We start from the raw sequence: 17,219 nt of genomic DNA on the forward strand, positions 1-17,219 counted from the left end.
ACACCCGCAATTGCTGCTTGCGTCTATATTCAAAAATGTAAGCCATATCCTTTGTTCTTCTTTGCTCATTCAGTGTGTGGAAATTCCTCTATGAACCCACTAATGTCGCCACTTGAGAGAGCTGGGAGATCATTAGGCAAGTTGGAAAATGCCTTTTCCATTTTGAAGAGGACTGGCCTGGACCAGATCCAATGTCACCTGGTTATGACATCACTTCCTGTTAACGTATCGCTGTATGAAAAAGGCTCATTGGAGTCATTTAGATCCCATTATGTTGTAGATTCCAGACACAATGCATCTCATGGTTAACTCATCAATCTTTAGATACTGAGCATCACCACATTGTACATTTTTCCACATTTTCCCACAAATATCGATGTCCATTAGCTTCACATTTTCAGATAGTTATCTGACAAGCGGGAAACAAGCACTGCTTTATTTTACAGCCCGCACACCTTGTAGTTACTCCATAATTACAGGGAACAAGTACCAATAACATTTGTTTTGTCCCCCCAATTACTTTATTACCTCCGCCAAGGAGGTTATGTTTTCGGTGCCGTCTGTTTGTTTGTCTGTTAGCAGGATTACAGAAAAACTACTGGCCCGATTTTCATGAAACTTGGTGGAAGGGTGTAGCATGGGCCAAGAAAGAACCCATTAAATTTTGGAGCGGATCCGGATCCGACTCACGAACAAGCAATAATAGCAAAAACCTTGGCGGAGGTCTGTGCTCTCCGAGTGCCCTTCTAGTTGTACCCTGTAATTATTTTTTAAGTATGCGGTAATTACGAAAATAGTTACACCATAACTATCTTATAAGTCTCTTATAATTGCAAAATTGTTACCCCTTAATTCCCGGACTTTTTTGTTTTGTTACCCTGTAACTAGACCATTGTTATTTTAGTAGTACCCCATAATTACAAACTACTTACACCATAATTAACGGGCTGTAAAATAAAGCGTTACTATTTTTTGTCTATATTGTTAGATGCTTACCTTATGGTGTTTTAATTTACCACTATCATACATCACTGCATGTGTATGTGTGTGTGTGTGTGAGAGGGAGAGAGAGAGAGAGAGAGAGAGAGAGTGAGAGAGAGAGAGAGAGAGAGAGAGAGAGAGAGAGAGAGAGAGAGAGAGAGAGAGAGTGGAAAAATGAAAAGAGGGGAAAGTGAAAGGCGACACATTTCCCAGCAGCAGGTGAATGACCCATGTATTCTCTCACTCTTCAGACTAATGAGAGAGAATGAAGGCAGAGCTACAACAGCGAGAAAACCTCCAAAGAATGCCTGACATTCTCACACTGTCATGTGCCACTTCCACCAAAACCTGTCAGAAGCAAACTGAATGTGTAACTGGGCTGGTGTAAAACAACAGAAACATTAACTCCACTGACACTGTACTGTAACTTTTTAGTAGATTTCTTCTTTTTCCCTTTCCTCTCCGGCACGGTTTTACATGTCACAATGATCATATTTATCCAATGAAAATGAGAACATAGACACCAAATCATACATATGTTACTTGTGCAGTGAGCCATGCTAACATTTTAGCATACAGTATGTTGAGTGATAGTAGGCTCCATGCTAACACTTTAGCCAACATGATCTCATAAAAAGTTGTGAAATGAGCACAAACTCTGCAACACAGATTTACATGCTGTGGACACAAATTCTGTGAAAACTGTATACCACAAATTTAAGGATCCAATTTGTGTTATTGTCACAGAATTAAATTCTGTGACAATAACAAATTGGATTCTGTGGCAACAGCACGAATTGAACATGGCATTTTCAGCTAAAGGTTGGATAACAGTTAAGTTTAGGCAACTAAAATGACTTTTGGTTAAGGTTAGGGTTAAGGTTATGGTTAGGCAACTAAAACAACTTGGTTCTCTTTCAAACATTCGTTTCGGTATCTCACTATGGGTGTGTCCCCAGAAGCTCTCCCACTACGCGAGTCTTGACTGGCTGGCAGAGGTGACGTCTGCGTCTCGGGGGAGGGACTTCCTCCTGCTATAAAGCAACGTCATCTCGTCAGTCTAAAACCTCTTCTCGCTCCCAGAAGCAAGCAAACTCTCAGACGGCGAGCGCAGCTAACTGGATAGCTAACCTGTTCACAGAGCGAGTTAACCACTCGGTCAACAAGCGCTATCTTTGGGCTGCCATAGCTATTTGTGAGTAATTTGGCTGGACTGTCTCCAAACAGTAGCCTCAGCAGCTAGCCACCATACTAACTGCCTCCCACTCCTTCTTTATCTACGGAGCAAACCACAACATGTCGCAGGCGGAACCCTCCCTCACCATGGAAAAGGGCAAACCCCCGACCAAGATGTGTCCATGTGGGAACAAGATCTCGGGTGCAGACACCCATTTGGTGTGTGCTGCAACACGCCCAAACCGCGCTAGCATCCCCGGCTGCGTGTGAACACTGTGCCCATCTATCCATCAAGACCCGACTGTGCAGACTAGCCCGCCAAACTAGTCTGTCCGGTACGGACCCTATGATGGGGGTAACCAACCCCCCATCACAGGATTTGACAGTGAGCTCCCAGGAACCCACTGAAGGAGTCAGCTGCGGTGACCAGCTCGACACCGCCTCACCGTTTCCAGACAAAGCCGACGCCGGCCTCACGGTCCAGACGGAGTCTATCAGCCTCAGTTCTGAAGAGGACAAGGATGACGATGTCGAACCCTTCTTTTCTCCGCCACAAGCTGCAAAGTTTGTGGCTGCAAGTGATGGGTGCAGCGTTGCTAGCGGGTCGCCGGACCCGGCAGCCAGCATGGACCTGCATGATGTCTGCAAAAGAGTGGCTGCAAAGCTTGGCATTGCCTGGCCCAACATTCACAGAGAGACCACCACGTCTTGCTACGAGGGCAAGAGACTGCCTAAAGCCAAATGCTCGGCCAGACAGCTACTGCCCGTCTTCCCCGAATGTCTGGAGCAATCCATTCTCTGCTAAGAACCCCATCCAGGGTGGGTCTGCGTTGGACTCGACATGGAAAGCAGTGGATTCTCCCAAGTGCCCCCTGTGGAACCCCTCCTGGCATCCCACCTCCACCCTATGCACAAGTCCACCATGACTGTGGCAGGCCCCACTGCCGTCCAAAGCCGACTGCTTTCAGTCTTCCATGACTGAAAAGGCTATAAGGCGGTGGCCATGTCTACCAGGGCCCTGAATGCATCCTCGCTGCTTTTGGCTTACCAGGCTGAACTGGAGGAGGGCATGATGACGCCCACGCCAGCACTGTGGGAAGAACTGTGTGCGGTCCCCGATCTCTGCCTGCGTCTACACAGATGTGCTGTTCAAGCCTCAGGAAGAGCTGTGGCCCTGATGGTCGTCCAGGAGAGTACAAGATGGCTAAACCTGTCAGCCTGTCCCATAAAGAGAAGACCCAACTCCTGGATGTGCCTGTGGACCCCAAAGGTCTTTTCGGTCCAGCGGTGGCGACTACACTTAAGCTGGGGGCAATCCTCCATAGCGAGGATTGCCCCTGGACAGTAAATCTGCACCCAGATTCAACACACCACGTACGTGAGTGGCTCGCAATCATTCAGAGTGCTAGGGCTTCAGCTACGAGAAGCGCATATGATGGTAAATGGCGAGCCTTTGACGACTGGTGTGTAAAAGCGGGGATAATTGCTTTCCAGAGCCCCGTGTCTGTGATCCTGATGTTCCTGCAGGAGCTGTTGGATAAGGGCTTGACCTTTTCTACGGTCAAAGTGTACTTGGCTGCCATATCGGCTTGCCATGTAGGCTTCGGGGATAAACCCGTAGGCCAGCATTCCCTAATTTGCCAATTTATGAGAGGGGCACGGCACCTCCGGCCAGTATCCAAGCCGCTGGTTGCCCCGTGGGATTTATCAATGGTGCTTGATGCATTGTCTTGTCCCCCCTTCGAGGCGTTACGTCAGGTGGAACTAAAAGTGCTTTCCCTAAAGACACCTTTATTACTCGCGTTGGCTTCGGCAAAGCGCGTTAGTGATATTCATGCACTGTTGGTGAATCCGTCATGTATGCGGTTCTTGATGGGGGATTCTAAGTTCTTACTGAAACCCAATCCCGCATTTGTCCCTAAAGTTTTCAACTTGGGGCTGACGTGTCGCCCTATTGAGTTGTCTGCATTTTATCCTCCTCCATTCTCCTCTGAGGAGCAGGAGCAACTTAATACACTCTGTCCGGTACGGGTGTTGCGTGTTTATATTGATAGAACAGCTGGATTACAAAAAATCCGAACTTTCACACTGGAAAGGATGTATCGCCTTGGCTTATACGAGCAAGGGTTTTCAACCTCCTGCAGGACTGTGTGTACATTCCGCCAGTTTGGCTCCCCATACATTCATCAGGTTTTATAAACAGTTTGTTACTGCTCCTACATTGGAACATTTGGTCCTGAGTGTAGGTTCAGTGGCAAAATATGTCAGTTTGATTGGCTGCATTATATCAGTCCTTGAGTTGAGCTTGTCTGGCAATACGGGAGTCACAATATCCCATAGTGAGATACCGAAACAAATGTTTAAAAGAGAACTTTAGGTTAAGAAATTAACCCCGGTTCTCTGATAACATGAGTGAGGTATCTCACCAGACCACCCTCCTTGCCGGGAGCGATTTGCTTAATGAGACTGACGAGATGACATTGCGTCAGGGCTTTATAGCAGGAGGAAGTCCCTCCCCCGAGACACAGATGTCACCTCTGCCAGCCAGTCAAGACCGGCATAGTGGGAGATAGCTTCTGGGGATACACCGAGGGGGGCGTGTCCCCTCATGTTATCGGAGAACCAGGGTTAATTTAACCTAAAGTTAAGGTTAGGGAAAGGCTTTGGTCATGGTTAACTAAGAAAAACTTCTTAAAGTTTAAAGTTCTTAAAAATTTCACTTACTGTAGAAATTTCCTTTGTAGAAGCTGGGAATTGAACCCTGGTCACCAGCATTGAAGGCAAAACATACACCCATCCACCACCCTGACAACAACACCCTTGTTTTCCACTGTGCTACTTCAATATGAGACTACTTTTTGATTATAGTTGTGTCTATTTCACGTAACCGTTTTGTGCTGGGAACACATACTTTTAACACTTTATGTATCACCAACATGTAACTTGATGTTAACAAGTCATGTTCATTTAACATGAGATCAGGTTGCTTTAGCATACACCATGTTGAATGATACAAGGCCACTAGCATAATCTAAAATCAGAAGACTAACCCTTTAATAATTAAATGTTGTTAGTGGTTTTTATTATATAGGCTGTAGATTCATTCATTTAAAAAATGATATATTATAAAGTCAATATAGCAGATGATTGCCAAGTTTACTTTTGACACTATTTCAGGTGAGCAACCACGTACCACCATCTTCACTTCCTATGGAAACAGAGAAAGTAGTCCCTGATAGTTCAGAACCAACCAAACTGCCAGACTTGATCATTTAAAATGTCTTATCATTTAGCTTTAGAGGTGCTACAAGTTCTCATTTTCTCAGTTTTGAGATAATGCTGGTAGCCTATTAATTCAACAGTGTATGCCAAAGGTTTAGCATGGAGCGTGTTACCATTCAACATAGTGTATGCTTAAGTGTTAGCAGCCTACTATCACTCAACATAGCGTATGCTATGAAGCACCAAGCCAACGATCTACCAGGGACGTATGGATGATTTTGGAGTCCATGTTTTCATCATTTAACGGGTCCATCTACTAAAACCTTGATGTATTCCTTTAAGAATTAGAGTAACAAAACCACTTCATACTAACAAATAGAATGATGCAGATATAAAGATAAAATCAGTGAAAATATCTTTGCGTTTGAGCCACTCTGCGGATCAGCAAACTCAGATGCATGCCATGTATTGTCAGTGTTGCGTGTTGAGCCTGGCTCGCTGTGCCATCTGTTGTACACTGTTCAGTTACATAGATATCAATAATAGACTGATGATGATATGCTTAGTGCCATTGTTCACTGAGTTACTTGGGACTGTCACATGGCTCTTTTTTGGGGTACTTCCTGCCCCCAGGAGCCCAGTTTTATTTCCCACTGTTTTGCCTTGAGTGTGTTAAAGGACACATTGTATACTGGAATGAACCACAGACCCCAGTGTTGACCTTTGACCTCCAGTCATATGGCTCTGCTATACTTTTGCCATAGTTTCTCCAACAATGGAGCTCTCAGTGATGTCTGATTAGATTAGATTAGAATTTTTTTTATGAAATGTAATAAACTCATTGATGCAAATGGTTTTACAGTTTAGAAGCAACTAGCAGACAACAGTTATTTCAACATTCAACACAATTATATCATATTGGAGAAGTGGAATCACCTATTAAAATAAAAGGCATACTGTAAAATGATAATTGTACAATAATAACAATGGTTAAGCAAGCTTGGGCTTTAAACCACATTAAATCACAGTGAGGCAGTAGTTTTCCAGGATAGATTAAGGCAAAACCACAAAAGCACATACTTTGGGTAATATGTCACTTGTCAGAGGCCATGGAAGCTATGCAGAGGTTAAGTGTCAAATGTTAATGAATGGACAGGTTGGTATAAAACCTGTCAACATTTGCCCCATCATTGTTTTAAGCATGTTCTATGCACAAATGTGTATGTGTTCCTTAAAATGTATAATCACTTTGATAAGAGGCCACTTTTAGAAAGATTCTGCACGAATTAAGTATGAATAACCACTGTCAACTCTGTACTGCACATATGTGAGAAGAATTAATTTTGATGGAAAACAACATACTGTCCAACTTATTGTGTACTGTCACTTTTTTCGGAGAGGGAGGGGACTAAATATGTAGATGCAAACACGTGCATGTATGCGTGCGCACACACACACACACACACACACACACACACACACATACACCTCCTTATTCCCAAACCCATTTTCTCCCAGCAGCCGCAGGACACCAACCAACAAGCAGCTCTTTGAATGAACTGTGACAAGGTGTTGTTCTTTTCCCCCCTCCCCCTGTCTTCTGTCTTCCGGGAACACTAATAGGCTCCATGCAGAGTAATGTGACCAATTGAATCATCCTCGGCCCGGAGCTGGAAGCTGCAGATCGGAGGAGCAAAGCGCTGCGCTCAGTCCGGCCGACGCGGAGAAACGTCCTGGGGTGACACTTTTTAGTCCTTTCTTTTTCCTCGGGACTCCTCTGGGATTTACCCCCTCTGTCCTCTCGAACCCCAAGGAACTGGTGGCAATTTTCCATCCGCCTTGGGCCCCCCTATCCCTTTGGCTGACCTCAGAAAAGCTCTCAGGTGAAAAGGTCAGAGGGCACTCCTCAGCCCTGCTGCTCAAGGTGAGTACAAACTACAGCGTCTCGAGATCTTGACATCGGCTTGAGGCAGATGCTGGGCAGACTAGAGGCATTGATACAAGGACAATGAGTGCAACTGATCAAATTTGGTGATCAATTAAGGCAATCTGAGGAACGTTAGTCATAGCAACTTAGTTAACATCATAATCCACAATGCCAGCGAGGTTAAGCTGAAACAGGATTCATGACATGAGATCAGTTGGGTACAGACATGAGTCATTATAGGCATTGTTAACTACATTAATTGCACTAAAGCAGTTATTTCTTAAATATTTTAGGCAGTGATGTAGACAGAAACAAAAAAAAGAGGGCAAACTATGACCTTTAGTCGGTGATCATCGTAAGACAAACGTCCAGCAAAATGCACAAAATCAATTATGTTTTCCAAAAGGTATTCATTGAAGTTTTTTTCTAATATCAGTTTGATACTACTTATGATGATACGCTACAGATTTAAGATACATACAATTCTGTCAGCTTAAAATTCCATTTCGCCAAATAAAAAGGTGGGCAAATTGAGTTTGGATGGGTTTACCCTCCGCTACAATCCTGGTCGTAGGTAACAAGCATGGACACAAGGGCAACTGAAAGTCAAGAGAGCAAAAATGAGATAGAAAATAGATAAAAATAGATTTTGAATCACCAGAAAGCTATGGCTTATCGAACATATTAGGTTTCTTGACTCTCTCCCGTCTTTATCCTTTTTCTGTGTAAAAGTGGTGTTCAGAGAGACTAGAGGAATGTTACAGCAGCAGTCAGACTGTATGTTACATAAGCGCTTAGATGTGGAAATCTATGCACCCCTCTGACCTACACCTTATTGACAAAGAGACATTTTCACCAACTTGTTCATATGTTAGCATAAGTCTGATGTGGGAAAATGACTGATCAGGCAGCGTCGCATTGATGATCATTATTATCCGATTATTACGGCTAGTCTAAATATGACCACTCGCCTCAGGGACTGACGGATCGTCCAACATGTCAGACAGAGTGCTGTTTGTTGGCATCGTCATACGCTATAAAACTCATAGGGAGTTAAGTGAAACCAACTCATCTTTAACACATTAACTCAATGTGTGTACATGTTTGCCAATTTCAACTTACAACTGCGGGCTTATCAGCTTCATAACTTAGAACAGTAATTCTACCTTTTTCATAGCAAGGACCCCGTACTTTAGTCCACATCAGGGCCACAGACCCCCATTTGATGAGATTTGCCTCTGGATCCAAATCTGTGAATATTTTTAATGTTAGATATGATTTTGTCCAGAATTCCACGACTATCTATATTGTAGGTAGAGAGATAACAGTGAAACTATGATAAAAATAGTCATCTTCTACATTCTATAATTGTGTTAACTTCTTGTAAATGAAATAATGCTGACGTTTAACCATTCATCAATTTGACTGGGGACCTCCTGGAACCCTTTCAAGGACCTCTGGTGGTCCACGGACCCCACGTTGAGAACCACTGACTTAGAATAACGAGTTCATGAGTTGTGACTTAAAGTTCTGTGTTGAAAGAACATCTTACCAAGCATTCACTAAACTGAATGAGAGACATGATCTGGTTTTTTAGCAGGCTTCCCAGCACACACCGCATTTGCATGAACTCTCCAGAAACCATTCCTTCTTTTTGGGATAAAGTTACAGGGTAGAGACTTGTTATGTGTGTATGTTAGGCGAATCATAATATAATAATAATAATAACCTTTATTTGTATAGCACCTTTCATACACAACATGCAGCTCAAAGTGCTTTACATAAATAGAAGGCAGATAAAAGACGGCAGATAGAAGGCAGATAAAAAGATAAAATTCATATAAAAGAACAGCATCATAGGTCTATATCTGATGAAAAGAATGGTAATTATGGTAACTATACACTGCTTTGCCCTTGCATTACTGCAGATTACTTTACTGTATTACTTCTCAGCATACAGTATATTCATTGTGTGACAACTGACAGTAAAATCGTCTCCACTAGTGAAAGAATAAATAACACTGTAATGCATTTCATCAAATCATGGATTCAACTACTAAACACTTTTCAACATGGACTGGATATTTAACTTAAGTTCCCTCAGTGAGTTTTACTCCATTAGAACAACTCATGAACTTTGACCTCACTATTCAGTACTATTACAAAACTCCATTATTTCAGTATTATTTCGTTCTTATTTATTTTATAATTTTGTATCTTATTTTATATTTTTGTGTCTTATACTCTATAGTGTTTATATTTTCTTATAGTTTTTATTCTTAATTAGGCATCTATAGGCTTGCTCCAAACGACATTTCATAGTACTCATACAGTGACAATAAAGGTATCTATCTATCTGCAATTTCAAGCCAGCTAGGAAACGTACGTTTTTAAATTGCAGCTTCTTAATAGTTGTATTGCCTGATAATGATTGGACACTGACTGAGGAGACAGGGAGACGGTTCTGTCAGATTTTACCATACAGTGAGATCCAGTATGATGAAGCCCAGGCCGGCACATGGCCCTCATGTGACGACCTCGCTGATCGCATCAGGCTGGTGTTTCCCTCGGCCTCAGCACAAAGAAACACTTCTTACCAAGCTGACAACACACTTACACTACACTACTTACAACCCTAGTGTTACTTCATCTGTTGTAGTGGCTCGTGTCAGAGATAAACCCTAGATTTGGTGGCTTTTGTTTCATAGCAATAGCTTGAATATGTCTGATCTTGTCCCCAGATTGATTATGCTGTCCTTATTGCATACTGAAATGGACAAAGAATTCTTTAAGGTCTTTGAAGAGCCAAATCAAAGCAGAGATTCTCCTAACTTTTAGAAAACAAGTTTTTGCCCATGACTGTCTTTGTGTATATAAAGACCTTGGAAATGATAACCTACCAGTGACACATGCATGGTGTAATATTCTGCTGGTGTATAACATACTTATATTTTTTTCTACTTAGTGGCTTGCTTATTTATTTAAGGTTAAATGAGGTGAAATGTGGTTTAGAAAACTATAGCAAATAGATGTTTTGATGTATGTAGCCTCCACCAAATTCAAAAACATGTTATATGATTAACAAGCTTTATTAAAAAAAATTAAACAAAGTAATAAGATGTCCAGATCTCTAACTCTAACTCAAACAGTCCATAAAACATTGGTGCAAACAATTTGACAGAAGTTGAGAGAGTTTTATCTAAGACACTACAGTACAACATTATTCCCCCATGCCTTTACACTTGGCAAAGGCAAGGCAAGGCAAATTTGATTTATACAGCACTTTTCATACACAAGGCAAATTCAATGTGCTTCACATAAAACACATAAAATACATAATTTGTCTAGTAAAATTACATTAAAAAAGAAAGAAAGATTTACTGTTTGTGCGCACTTTAGATCAGTGGTTCTCAACGTGGGGTCCGGGGACCACCAGGGGTCCTTGAAGGGGTTCCAGGGGGTCCCCAGCAAACTGATGAATTGTTAAACTTCACCGTTATTTCATTTAACACAATTAGAGAATGTTGAAGAATGACTGTTTTGATCATAGTTTCACTGTTATCTCTCTACCTACAATACAGTTAGTCATGGAATTCTGGACAAAATCATATCTAACAATAAAAATATTCTAAGATTTGGGTCCGAGAGACAAAATCTCATCAAATGGGGGTCTGTGGTTCTAATGTGAACTAAATTAGGGTCCTTGATGTGAAAAAGGTTGAGAATCACTGCTTTAGATCTCTTGCTCTCCCTGCTCCTGTTCCATTTTAAAAACTATGCCAAAGTCAATGCAAAGGCATCAAAAGAAGTTGTGAGTGTACATTGCATGCATGCATGCATTACATGATGTTAAATGTATACTGTCGTTGGTTAACAAGGCAAGAAGTTGAGGGACATGCAGGGCAGTGCAGTAAGTCTAAAACTCCCCACAGATGAAAGACACATTCCTACTCTGCATGTCGCTGTGTTACACAGACAGATTCCCTGCTGGGCCCTGCTCTAATCTCCTGGCAACAATATTGACATAGAAATAGAAACTTTGGAAAGGACAAGACTCTAGCTGTCTGGCTGTAAGGCCGTGAAGACTGCCTTCACATACATCTGGTGATCAGAGTGCCTCTACACACATAAGACCTGTCCGGATGAAGTACATGTTGATTCAGTGGATAGAGCTCGACCATTTGCAGCTGTTCATAGCAGACAGTATGCTATGTATTATCTGCACCTCGAATCCAGCCCGCAGTCTTATGAAATGTGCCTGGGTGTTTTGATCATTTCATTTCAGGACTATCCTTACCTTGACCTGCCCTGCTTGAGATCCCCCTGTAACCATGACAACCAAATCCAACAGCAACGATCTGGGCGGCAAGGCCTCCTCCTCTCCTCTCCTCTCGTCGCCGACTCGCCAACGCCTGGTCACCAAAGATGGTCACTGCGCCCTCCGTCCTCCTCCTCCGTGCCCCTCGGGGTCGTGGCCCGGGGCTTCGGCCCGAGCCTGGCTGCTGGCGCTGCAGGACCTGTGGGGTTTGGTGGTGGGTCTGCGCTGGCGGTGGGTCCTGCTGGCCTTCTGCGCCTCCTTCCTGGCCCACTGGCTGCTGTTCGCCTGCCTGTGGTACTTGCTGGCCCACCTCAACGGAGACCTGGCTGTGCGGGATCATGACGCGCCACCGGAGGGCCACGTGGTTTGTGTCAAGCACATCACCAGCTTCACCGCCGCCTTCTCCTTCTCCCTGGAGACGCAGCTGACCATCGGCTATGGCACCATGTTCCCCAGTGGGGACTGTCCCAGTGCCATAGCACTGCTGGCTGTGCAGATGCTGCTGGGGCTCATGCTAGAAGCTTTCATCACAGGTACAACACTCCTCACCGCTCTTTCCTAAGCCCTTCTCTCCACAAACAGTATCTTGAAACAGAAAATGAGGATCAGTTGTCAAAACCGGAAAATGCTCTACTAACCCCCATCTTATGAAATTCTCAGTGACAGCTTCCTTGTAGTATCACCAGTGGTGTAAAGTAACTAAGTACATTTACTCAAGTACTGTACTTAAGTACAATTTTGAGATACTTGTACTTTACTTGAGTATTTCCATTTGATGCTACTTTATACTTCCACTCCACTACATTTCAGAGGGAAATATTGTACTTTCTACTCCACTACATTTATTTGACAGCTTTAGTTACTTTTCAGATGGAGATTTGACACAATGGATAATATAACAAGCTTTTAAAATACAACACATTGTTAAAGATGAAACCAGTGGTTTCCAACCTTTTTGGCTTTTGACGTCTTACAAAAAGCAGTGTGTAGTCGGGTCACATTTCAGATGTCTATGAGTTGTTAACAGCTCCACCAAATAGTGAGTTTTCCCTCTAAACCTCACATGGTTTCATTTCAATAAATGTTCAAATGATCCAATATTTCAGCAAAAATCAAAGATTAGAGAAAAAGTCCAAAAACTGAAAACAGATTTGTGTATCAGAACTTTGTTTTTTCTTCTTTCCTCTCCCATTAATCATCTCACGACCCCTCAGATTTATTGGTGACCCTTTGGAGGGGCCCGAGCCCTAGGTTGGGAACCACTGGACTAAACTAGCTAACTGTATATAAAGTAGTTCAAACTAGCTCCACCTCCAGCAGCTACAACAGTAACATGCTGCTTACACACTGATGCTTCAGTATTAATAATCTAATGATGTCATATATAATAAAATATCAGTCAGAGGGACCAAACCACTACTTTTACTTTAATACTTTAACTACACTTTGGAGTATTTTTACATTGCTGTATTGGTACTTTTACTTAAGTAAAGGATCAGAGTACTTCTTCCACCACTGAGTATCACTGTAAGAATCCAAATTATCCAACTGACTATTGACTGTTTTTCCACCATTGTTTTTTTATGTGTCTGAATGAATACCAGTTAAAGGTGCAATAAGTAAGGTTTTTACTGTCTCATAGTACCTTTTTTTGTGATCACCTTTTTTTTAATTTAAAGGAAAAGTTAGTACACAACATTCTAGAAACAAAAACATATATGTTCACAATATGTGTACTTTTCCCCCCAAACACATCCCGTCTCAACTCCCCGACCCTCCCTCATCTTCCCTCCCCCTCGTGGCGACCGATCCCCCCACCCACCCACACACCCAACACAGATCTCTATGGATCAATTCGCAAAAGGAAATGGCAAAAGGAAATGATTATGAAATATTTTCCCATAGCTACAAAATAATCCAACTCAAAGAAAAAACACAAAACAAAACACGACACAAGAATACATATATGCATCCATACATACATACACACATACATACAGTATATCTATATATATACAATATATACAGTACAGATACATATACAGTACTGTGCAAAAGTTTTAGGCATATGTCAAAGATATCCATAAAGCGAAGATACTTTCAAAACTAATGAAATGAAAAGTTTCTGAATATCAAAAATTTACAATAAACAGCGGTCTACTGACACACTAATGCAGTAAACAAATAAACATCTAAGACTTCTAAGAAATGTATATAAAAAATCTAGGGTGCCTAAGACTTTTGCACAATACTGTATATACTCATACACATACATACATTAGATTGTTATCCAGTATTATTTTATAATCAAATGGCAGCGTTCAAAGGGAGCTTATATAATGCTTCAATTGTGGCTAAGGTTTCTGTCCAAGCTGAGATGGTTTTTCCACTGGCACCATGCATTTTGGCTACTGTCTCATAGCACCTGTAGGAAGATCACTGCACACTCGACTACTATCTTTTGCTCAGGTGCTAGAGGTCAAAAAGCATCAAAGTGGAAGAGCAAAACTTCTGCACACTTGCAGAGGCTAAAATAGCTCGTTCTCAGGCCAGGCTGTGCATGTCTGTCTGTCCAGACATGATATCTCAGACACCACTGGTCTGATTTTGATTAAACTTGGAGGGATGATGCGTCTTCACACTGTGTTCCAGTGTTTAAATTATAGCACTAATTGGCCTAATTGGGGTGTTACAATAAAAGGTCAAAGTTTTTTAACTCAAATGTGATATCGTAGACACCAATGGTTCGATTTTGATGAAACTTGGATGGATGATGCGTTTTGGCTCTGTGTTCTGCTGTTTAAAAACGTTATACTGATTGGCCTATTGGGGAGCGCTATAATTAAAGGTAAAAATTTCAAAGTTTGAAAGGCCATAATTGCTTGGAGGAATGACGCATCTTGTTATTGATTGGCCCAAGGGATGCCTGCATCATTTGTAGGAGATGACATGTTTACTTGTTTACAACAGAAAAAAAACCCACAGTGGTACAAAGGCGTGAATTATTAGTTTTGTAGATATAAAGGTGTTCCACTTGCATTTTGATGATTTGGACTCCTTAAGTGGTGCTTTTATAGCACAACAACAGACCAGGGGAGTTAATATGAAAGAGGGTGTGACTAAAGCATGAAATCAAAACATTTTCCAGGGATTCATATGTTGCTGTTAACAGACAAAAAACACAGAGCTGCTAAAGTGTGTCAGAAAGAAAGAAACAAACGTATTTTGTATTTTGTATTTTGTATTTTGGAAAATCGGTTTTAACTTTACAATAAGGGTCACTAAGTTAAGGGTTAGTTAAGGCTTAATAAGCCTTAACTAACCCTTAATTAACAGTTAACTAATGTGTCTGGTAATCATTTACTAATGGTGTTCATGTTAACTAAGGTATTAAATTATACATTATTTAATAGTCATCTTTATAAACTATTACTGTATAAATTAATACCTTAGTTAACATGAACACCGTTAGTAAATTACACATTAGTTAACTGTTAATTAAGGGTTAGTTAATGCTTATTAAGCATTAACTAACCCTTAACTTAGTGACCCTAATTGTAAAGTGTTACCCAGTAAAATTGTAATTACACAGCTATATGCTCTTGTCACGATGTCGTGTACTGATGAGTTCAAACTCCAGTTTATAATTGACATGGCTTAATCCACTTGACAACAGTTTTCTACTGTTAGTGCTATTTGCTGCAAGTACAAAATGGATGGGCGCCACACTCCCCCCATTAAAGGAAAAGTTTATTTAGAGAATATCAAAAATATGAAATTTCAGCCAAGAAGGCCTTCATCAGACAACAATCAACAAGAAAATGTAGCAGTATATGCCGCGTTCATGTGCTGGTGGGAAGGTCCAATATACAGGACTTCCAAGTTGGCTGCTAAACAGCGTTGCATTCACGTATAATATATTCACATATAAGGTTATCATTGCGCCATAACTCGAAACACTGGAGACAAAATTATGCCTCATTTTCCGACTCATTTTCCGACAGCATCCTCCAACATTGAATGCTGTTCATGTGACATTTCCAAGTAGGACATTTGTTTATCCGATACTTCCAATACCACATGAATGCAGGGATATATTGTACATAGCAAAGACAATGGGAGAAACACAAACTAATCAATGATTTGCCAATCAAGTGGGGGCATAAAGCAGACAACCAATCATACAGTAGGATTCAAACAGTATAATATGTATCAAAAAGCAAAGAGACATATTATCATCTGGCCAAAATCTCAGGTTTTTAATATTGTCCATTTAAATGAATAATACGTTTAATGGAAAGAGTGTGGCACCTGACCATTTTGTTCCTCCAGACCAGTGGTTCTCAACCTTTTTCATATCAAGGACCCCTAATTTAGTCTACATTAGGGCCATGGACCCCCATTTGATGAGGTTTTCTCTCTTGGACCCAAATCTGAGAATATTTTTATTGTTAGGTATGATTCTGTATTGTGTATCTGTATTGTAAGTAGAGAGATAACAGAGAAACTATGATCAAAATAGTCATTCTTCTACATTCTATAATTGTTCTTATAAATGAAATAATGAAGTTTAACAATTCATCAATTTGCTGGGGACCCCCTGGAATGCCCTCAAGGACCCCTGGTGGTCCCTGGACCCCACGTTGAGAACCACTGCTCTAGACTATTTTTGCGGTTGCACCTCCGCTCCTGTTGCTGGAACCCAATTTCTCGATGTCACACCACAAAGATTAATAACATCTCATATCATGTTACATTCACCTCTCATTGTCTCTAACATCCAGGTGCATTTGTGGCCAAGATCGCCCGTCCTCAAAAGAGAGCAGGAGCCATCCAGTTCAGCCCCCAGGCAGTGGTGGGCCAACACCAGGGCCAGACCTGCCTCATGCTGCGGGCCACCAACCTGCTCCATCGCCCCCTGGTGGACGTGAAGGTGAGTGCCGTGCTCTACGAGGAGCGCGAAGGCCAGGCCCTGCACCAGACCTCTCTGGACTTCCAGCTGGACCATCTGGGCCAACACCCCTGTCCCTTCTTCATCTTCCCCCTCACCTTCTACCACCCGCTGGACCGCCGAAGCCCCCTCTACCCGGCCCTGTGCGAGGGCACCTCCACCCACTTTGAGCTGGTGGTGTTCCTATCTGCCGCACAGGAGGGAACTGGCGACTCTTGCCAGAAGAGGACCTCCTACCTCCGTCAAGAGATCCAGTTCGACCGTCGCTTCGTCCCCGCCTTGGGGCTGGACGCCCGGGGGAGGTACAAGGTGAGCGCCCAGCATTTTGACACAGCTCACTCGAAGGATCCTTTGGACAAGGACTGTGTGGTGCAGATCAACGGCGACGGCAGCGACAGGATGGAGTAAGGACGCAAGTAAGGGAGGTTCCAGAGAGAATAGAGGCGGGTTTCTGAGGGACAAATGGCCGCAGAGGAGGGTAAAGAGGTAGTGAGGCAGAGCAATAAGGACTGGGACCAGTAATAAGGGCAGGATGATGAATGGAAACGATAGACAGATATATGGAAGTGGAAAGTATGGCAGGAATAGCGAAAGTTTAAAAAGAGCAAGTACAGATAAGGAAGGAACAGAACGCAATGACTCTA

The 17,219-nt window shown here is 42.3% G+C and overlaps 1 protein-coding gene across 1 annotated transcript; it reads left to right on the top strand.

Annotated features, from left to right (window-relative positions):
* Positions 1-11,592: 11,592 nt before the first annotated feature.
* kcnj13 (potassium inwardly rectifying channel subfamily J member 13) lies at positions 11,593-16,983 on the top strand. Its single transcript, XM_071524133.1, has 2 exons — positions 11,593-12,157; positions 16,409-16,983. The coding sequence occupies exons 1-2, from the start codon at positions 11,638-11,640 to the stop codon at positions 16,981-16,983; spliced, it is 1,095 nt and encodes a 364-aa protein (XP_071380234.1). The 5' UTR covers positions 11,593-11,637.
* The last annotated feature ends 236 nt before the right edge of the window (positions 16,984-17,219 follow it).

This window comes from Centroberyx affinis, unplaced genomic scaffold, assembly GCF_046629955.1.
Source record: "Centroberyx affinis isolate AG114_WGS23_722 - 3 ecotype Tasmania unplaced genomic scaffold, CSIRO-AGI_Caff_v1 ptg001154l_1, whole genome shotgun sequence".
NCBI lineage: Eukaryota > Metazoa > Chordata > Actinopteri > Beryciformes > Berycidae > Centroberyx > Centroberyx affinis.

Bases quoted from the DNA above. Each gene is read 5' to 3' on its own strand.
- kcnj13 (XM_071524133.1), top strand. From the start codon at position 11,638: ATGACAACCAAATCCAACAGCAACGATCTGGGCGGCAAGGCCTCCTCC. The intron at 12,158-16,408 runs GTACAACACTCC...TCTAACATCCAG, and splicing joins GCTAGAAGCTTTCATCACAG to GTGCATTTGTGGCCAAGATC.